An 8,156-nucleotide genomic window follows, 5' to 3' on the forward strand; every position below is an offset into this window, starting at 1 on the left:
TTGCTCATTCAGAATGTGACACAAGCAATAGCAATAACAAATGGCAGCACAATAAGCTCGCCAGGCTTATACTTTGTCAGGGAAATAAATTTGAGAAATGGCAACAGAGACAATAGTATGGCCCAAAAACCCAAAAAGGCTTGAGAAGCTTATCGGAAAAGTACTCAATATAATCTTGGAGTAAATATTCTATATTTAATATTATTCATTGTATTCCGACGTACTACAACTATGAATAATCGTAAATATGTGACGTGCTCTTAAGTTTTGAATTGCATTCTGTTTGACTAATAAGCATATAAAATGATGAAATATCAGTAATTAAAATCAAGCTTACAACTTTCCATCACTTTAATTTGATGATTATATTATTGAAAACGTTCGCAATTCCAATCATTTTGTCGCTTAATTGACCATTTTAGGTCCTTAACAGCAACTGACGCTGGCTTCCGTTTTTAACACCTTTTAATGAATTAATGAGAGACTCTTAAGTCTGCGGACCGGCGGATTGAATAAATACCCTAGGGCTACGCAGAGACATCGACATCGTTTGTGGCTTCTGTTGTCGACTGGCTGGTTGGCTAAGAAGGGGTTGCTCATTAAACGGCAACTCCTCTGCCATTTGGCTGTCAGTCACTCATTCAGTCACATACTCATTCATTCATTCATTCGCTTGGCAGACAATTTACAAAAACGCGTTCCATTCATTAGCATGACTGCCAATTGATGTTGTTGTCGTTGCTTACTTGATGGTTACTATGGACAACTCCTTTGACTGGATTTTTCACTTATATTTAGTTGGCTCCTAACAAAGTGTACTGCTTTTAATTGAATTGCGTTGAAAATTAGTTATAAACGCCCACTTGCATTGCTCAAGAGAAAATTGCTACTTTATTCTTTTTTTAGCTATGCAAATGACAAGTGTGTACCCATCGCATCCAAAATTAAAACTAAAATCAAAGAATCTATACACTTTAAGAAATATATCAACACATTTAATAATCTGCCTTAATTCATTAGGAACGTTGTGTAGAAAGACAACCTTCCATTCGTGGTATCCAATTCCAAAATCATGCTGGTGGTCGGTCTGCTGATTTGATTTCGATAATTTAATAGCCTAGAAAATTTTCCTTTTCAAGTCGTAAATTTTCGAAAAACATTTCAATTGGACTGCGGTCTGTGTGTGGCGCTGCGGCATTCGTTTTCATCATCATCAATATAGACAAACTCGATTGGGTCTAGAAACAGGCGCATCTAATAAGTGGGACATATAAAGGTGACACTTTTATTTCGGTCGGTTTCGCTTACTTTATTGGTGATTTACGATAACGAGTTCCATTCATTATATGCAAATTGCATAGGTTGAAAATTTATTAGAAATATTTTCTTTTTGTTTATTGGGCATTTTCCCCATTTATATTGTTTTACTAGGCTCGCCACACATGTTGCTTGTCTAGGGTTTCCGACGTATATCATCTCTACGATCGTCGAACATCTCTCATAATAATCATAACTGAGGGATCTTGGATTAACAGCTTATAATTCTTCAATTAATAAATGTGACACTGCCATGCCTGTGTCATAAATCTGAAAATGTGGCAGGCACAAGAGTTTCACACTGCAACACGAAGCGGCATAAAATTCCTATCAATTTTACGGGGCAACCAAATATTTGCAATTTCAATTAGTGCAACGCCCTTTAAATCATGCCTGCATCCACTAGTGAACTATGTCACATAAATCATAACCAACACGGATCCCAGTCGTTTTGGCCTGGCGTCAACTTGCTCGGTTCACTTCCTTCCACATCATAAATATTTACCAGAGAACCGGCAAAAAGCGAAATTTAAATAAATAAATTGAGTTACCACCTCAAAATGCGATTGTCAACAAGTTGAGCCTTGCTCTCAAAAAAAGTCTGCGCTGTAAAAGTAATTGTCAGTTTGGGTCCAATTACGAAAATTTCGCCATTATCTCAATTGTTGGTTCTATGCAAATGGGAATTCTTCCTCCCCAGCATTTGTTTCATAGTTCTTCGTGGATATCTCATGGCTCTGGCGTGGATGATTGCTCCTACGATTTCTCTATTAGCCATAACCAGGGTAAATAGGCAATTGACTTGAAATTGGCAATTATTTTTTGTCTGTTTCGGAGACAGGCGAAAAGTTAAATGGTAAATAGAGACCCAGACAGACGTCCATATGTGAATGCTTGGTCTCTGTGTCCCTCTGCATTTTCCCCTTCTCAGCTCATGGTCTTAGCCTCTGACTTTGCCTTCTGCCTCGTGAAAACCACAAGCGCATTATGAATGAATAATGTATGAATGAAAATTGCATGCACGTGCCCTCGAGCCACAAAATGTTGCACTCTCCGCAGTTTTCTGCTGCCGATGTTTGCGGAGATGAAGAACTTTGTTGGAATTGAACTCTGAAAATAGTAAGGTATAGATTTTCGTTTAAGAGCTGATCTTAAGGTTTCTTACCCTATGCAATCTTATTCCATTAGAATGTGAATCTGTACTGACTATAATAACCATGCAGATTTATTTATTTTTAAAGAATTAAGTCTTTATTATTATTATATTTCAATGCTTGACAATCACAAAAGAATAGTTATTGAATATCAATCCAGATGACCTAGATCTATAAGAGCATATAGCATTCTTCTGAATCTAGTGGGTATAAAATTAATTTGATTTCCTTTGCCTGATCAGCGACCAAAGCCAACACACGGAACCGATCGGCTTCGAGCCTCGCAAAGAGTTCGTCAAGTTCGTCACCTAAGTCTTTTGTTTTGCAGCGCCTCTGTTGATGTCTTCATTAGCGAGGTGCCGCGATAAGCGTGTTTAATGCTGGAAATTTGTTTTTAATAACCCAGGAGAACGCATTTCATTAATTGTTTGGAAGGGGCAAATGCTTTGTCACAAAAAAAATCATCGGCGGTAGCTAGACGATTTAAATGCAAATCTGAGCTGCCTGTGAGTGCATCGGATCGTTAAGTTGCCTGAAGATATTCAATTTGGGAACTTTGCTGCTTCTTAAGCATTGTTAGATGCAGTTATTAAATTTGACAGTTTACAGTTGGCGATAGCTTTTGATGCTTTGCCGCCGCGGCTACCAAATGACTTCGATTTGGAGCATTATCAGCCGCGTGTTTGAGTTTCTGGTGCAGCGACGGCTGTAGATGAAAGGCGGCTCGCCAAGGAAAAGCGGTAAGGAAAAGCTATTTCAATTAGCATTTTGATGGCTCTACAAATGAGAGGACAGATAGGCCATTGATAGCACATCATAAAGTAGGCGATCATTTGTCCATCGCCGTTCATCTGCTTCATTACACTACAAAAAATAATGGTGGATTTAATTAAAAACTTATATAAACGTTATGAAATGTATTGATTTAACAACTAAAATATGCAATGAATTTTAGATTTAATTTAGATATATAAAATAAATCACTGCTCTAATGCAAATATTTTTGTGCAAATATCGCTTTTATGGGAGAGGCGGCTTGGGTTTGAGTCGCTCACGTTATTAAATCATTTGGAATTTATGATACGTCACGCGATTTTCGAAAGACACCAGCCATCAAAGTGGCCTCCAACTGAGCCAGCTATGACAATCTTCGGGGTAATTAAGTTTTTGCCAAGTGACAAATTAATCGAACCGCGCCAATTGCTGCAATGACCGTCTGGTACCGGCCCGCCTGGCATTAATCAATGAGATGTCAATGCGACTGTGACTCGAGGATGCAATTTTCCTTATTTTTTTCTTCCATATATTTTACAGCATTTTTTTTTGTTGACCGAAAACAAATGGCAGGCTACGATTGAGGTTCGAACGAGCGCATTCAACCGGCGACAAGACGTCAAGTTTTCGGTTTGGCAATAAAATTGTAAGCATTTATCTTGTAGTTCGTTGGCGTTGTTGTTCGCTTGCCTGTGTCCGAGGTCTTTGTATTGTGCGTAGACCCAAAATAGGGTCTTACTTTTCTCTTTTTGCATTACAAAAGTATAGAGTTACCAAACGATTTGTCAACGTTTAGCTAGTTATGCGCCAAACTGTAGGAAACTGGCACCGGATCCAAACATTTTGTTACCTCGTTAAGATTTGTTGACACTCGTGTTAATGTTTTGTGTTATTTTCGTTTCTGTGGTTTTTTCTTGCTCCGATGCTGATGCAAATCAACACGGCGGGCCACCTGGAAAGCCAGTTCATGGGTAAGACTTCGTGGAAGAATACCAAACCGTTAACGATAAATAGTTGAACTGAAGACCCAATTGATAGTCTTAAATCGATGATCTTGAATAAAAAAATATGTATATTCATATAATATAAATAAGTTTATATGTTTACTTATGTTGATAATAATATGAGAGGATAAAATTGTTCAAAGGTTGCTAATAAAGCAGAAATCATTTTATTTTAGTATGCAGAAAAGTTTTCGTATAACTTTATATAGAAAGGCGCACCTAATTAATATTTTTTGTAATATCCCATAATTGATCACCGGTCATTACAAGCTCTAATTTCACCTTAACCATGGCAAACAACAGCCACTGAATTTCCCAAAGAAAAAGACAATATCAAAAGCAAGCCGCATCGTCTTATCGCCGTATTTATGGTCTGAGCGATGGAACTTATCCGACACAGTACACCACTTTAGGGCCTCTGGGGATTTTGGGACCTTTTATGTTTAATTTAATTATGGTAAAATCAGCTGGTGCTAGGCTGCCTCATTTCGATTAATTTGATTCGATTCGATTTCATTAACAAGCTTGCTCTGCAAATCCACAAAGTTGTGGCTTCGAACTAATTTTGGGGCCCAAAAGTCAAGAAATCCTCGCAGTCGCGTTCAAATTTCACCTACAAATTCGTTACACTTGGGACAGGTTGTAGAGGCCCCTTTGATTGCCATCACCATGACGAATTGTGTGCCCTAGTGTCATGTTAAATAAAATTGATAGAGAAATTAGGCAAAATGCTTCAGTTGGTTGGTTGGAGTGCGAAGATGTAGCGGAGCGGCCTTTTAATTGGGTCGCATTAGTTTTAAGCCTTAAGTGGGGCATTTGTCAAAGAAATGCCCCTGCAATTAGTCAATTAATGAAAAACCAATAGATATGCGGCTAACACAAGTCGATAGCCAAAATAAAAAGGTCTGTCCCCAAAAAACGTTTGGAAATGGCAACTCCAGCAGTTGGTTGGTCAGTTGGTCAGTCGATCTCTGGTCTCCTCCGTTGGCCATAAATTAATAGTCCATTATTTCTAAATTTTGTCCACTTCAAACTGTCGTCGCCGAGTCGCCCAGAGCCAACTGACTGCCCTCGTTTGCATTTTAATCTCTTGATGGGGCGATGGGGGCCACAAATTAGTCCGGACCCCACTTTGTGTTGACTTGCCAGTGCGGCCAATAATTTAGGCCGACGGACGCGGATCGACTCACGTAATGTTGGAAAACGAAAGCAAAACTACGCTCTTTTTCCCAAAAAGCCATATTTTTTCGAAGAGAAAAGTTATGTAAATCATTGCCTGGCTGCACATTTTTCAAAATTGCTTAATTTCCTTCGCGTGCAAGTACGCATGGGATACATAGTAAACGAAGGCTTGCTCATACCCTGTGATTATCCTTTTCGATCGAAAAACCTCATGAAACAAAGCTTTCATTTTCATTATGAAATAGCCAAAATATCAACAATCACAGACAAATTATAGTTAAACATCTATAATCTAGCTTATTTGAAAGTAGTTGCATTGCGCCAACCCTGAAGTAAGAGAGCAAAATCCAATGCCAAGCCAAACTTCACTTCTTTTGGCCAGTTGGCCAATGGTCAGGAGGTTCGGTGATCGGGAAACTGAGCTGGACAGTCGGCAAAGAGCTTTGGGCACTTTGCGAACTCATTTTCCGACTCAATCAAATCAAATAATTTATGCCTCGCGAAATTAACTGGCCATGTGAGTGGAGGTCATGCCACATGTGAGGAGAGTCCAAGAAGCCATGACGGCGGCAACTTGGGGCCCAGAGCACAGTTAAATCTTTTGGCTGGCCATAAAGTGTGTTGATTTTTCCATTTGCCAGACCCTAAAGCGCTGCAATGCGAAATAAATAAATGTTTGCCGTTTGGAGGAGACCTCTTGGAAAATTGCCTGCAATCGGGGAGTGTTTGAGAATGAAAATGTGCGTTGCTTTTGATTTAGCCAGTGCGTCTTATTTATTTACAATATAAAATACAAAATATTACAAAATTCATGGAAAAAATATATATATACAATTGGTAAAAATTATTGAGCTGTTATTCACTCAAAGTCGAACTCAAAACCATCCTCCTGGTATTCGTATTCGCTGCTGTCACAGGTGACCTCAACATATTTGTTGCTCTGCCAGTGATAATATTCCTCGGGTGTGAAGTTGCCCCACATCATGTCGCTGAACACCTGCAGTGGCCTGGGATTCCTCTCCTGCTTGCGAATGTTAACGAGCTTGGTGAGTTTCTCCCAGTTGCTGTGGTAGCCGTTCAGAGCCAAGTGCTCCAGATTGACGCACTCGGCGACCAGTTCCAGGAGCTGAGTCTCCCGCACGATCTCCCAGCCACTGAAGCTGAGCACCTCCATTTGTTGGCAGGGCATGTGCTGGCGATCCAGGAAGAAGTCATTGTGGCACCAATTCTCGCAGATCACCTTCCTCAGCTTGGGCAGTTCGAGGAGCAGACTTTGCTGCCAGCGAGCTGGCAATTGAACCACTTCGTTGTTCAGGGCAATTCTGGAGATCCTTTCGCTCTTGGCCACCACAATCTGCTGGAAGATGGTCTCCTGATCTGCGTTCAATTGCCGCGAATCATCGAATCGCACGGATAGTTTCTGCAACTTGGGCAACTGCAGCACCTCCGATAGCATGCATTCCACGGTGCTCAAGTTGATTTTCAGCACTTCCAGATTGGGCAATTTGATGTCTGTGAGTCTCACGCAACTGTCGAACTGATCGGTGATGTCGAGGACCCTCAAATTGGTCATTGTCAGACAGATATCCTGAATCCAGCGGCTATCCAATGGCACCGAGTGGTACAAGGAGTTGAAGACCAGCTCCTCCAACTTCTTGAAGCCACGCATATATAAGCCAGATAGATTCATGCAGGTCATTAGGCGCTTGAGATTGGGCAACATCACCGTCAAGTCCCGTATGTCCTCATCGACCACTGTGTTGGGATTGCCCGCCAATATGCAAGTGTCCACCTTGGGAAACTTGGTGATATTAATATCGCACAAGTGTGTGATATAGTCGTAGAATTCAGCGAAGGGACCAACGCCGTCGTGAACGTGCAGATCCGTGAAGCTATCAGCCATGTGTTCCATGAAGAAGACATAGTCATCGATGTCCAGGAGTCCAAGGAATGGCGTATTTGGACCGATGATCAGGTGCAGTCGCCTCTGCCAGAACTTGAGGATCTGGGGCATGAACTGTGGATAGGCTCTAGCCATGCGAACCTGATCGATCAGATTGTCGATCTCTTCGAAAATCTGCTCGAAGAATATGATGTGCAGGTTGTCGATGTAGTTCGGTTCAACTTCCTCCATCGGCGAGCAGGTATTTTGCTGGGCAACCAGAGCGTCCTTGTAGAATGCGGTATTGTGCATTTGCGACATTATATGTATTGTCTGTCAAAGGTGATGACTGTGTGTTGCTTCCTCGAAGACTGCTGTTGGTTGAGTGTGCTCTTGGTTTGATGAACCTAAGTTTTTATGCAAATTTAGGTAGTGTATTTAGGGGAGTGAGTCAGGTAGTAGTGGGGGAGGATTACCCAGTGTCCTTATCTCTTTGGCAGGCTAATCCTTTGGCAACAGCTGTGCCAGCTTTCAGCAGTAGTTACCTGTAGTTACCTGGCGCGATCCTCCGCCGTGATTTGCCGGTCCTCATAAATCGCGCCGTCGTATACTGCCTGCAATTTGTAAGCCTGTGTTGTTGCAGAAAAACCCCTATCTGTACAGTTATCGCTAGAGAGACTCACTAGTTTGCATATTACACGAACCCAGACGTGTTCCCAGCCAACTCCTCTAGCTGCCCTGTTCCAGTCCAGAATCTTGGCCGGATGCGTTGGACAAAACGTGGTCAGCATTTGGCTTTGCCTGGCTGGGCTTCTAGGAAATGCTAACAACTCTCACAGTGGA

At 41.3% G+C, this 8,156-nt stretch overlaps 1 protein-coding gene across 1 annotated transcript; it reads right to left on the reverse strand.

The window, feature by feature from the left end:
* Positions 1-6,245: 6,245 nt before the first annotated feature.
* LOC6616664 lies at positions 6,246-7,708 on the reverse strand. Its single transcript, XM_002040983.2, has one exon. It carries the CDS (start codon positions 7,632-7,634, stop codon positions 6,291-6,293), a length of 1,344 nt encoding a protein of 447 aa, XP_002041019.1. The 5' UTR covers positions 7,635-7,708; the 3' UTR covers positions 6,246-6,290.
* Between the last annotated feature and the right edge of the window lie 448 nt (positions 7,709-8,156).

Source organism: Drosophila sechellia, chromosome 3R (assembly GCF_004382195.2).
Source record: "Drosophila sechellia strain sech25 chromosome 3R, ASM438219v1, whole genome shotgun sequence".
Classification (NCBI taxonomy): domain Eukaryota; kingdom Metazoa; phylum Arthropoda; class Insecta; order Diptera; family Drosophilidae; genus Drosophila; species Drosophila sechellia.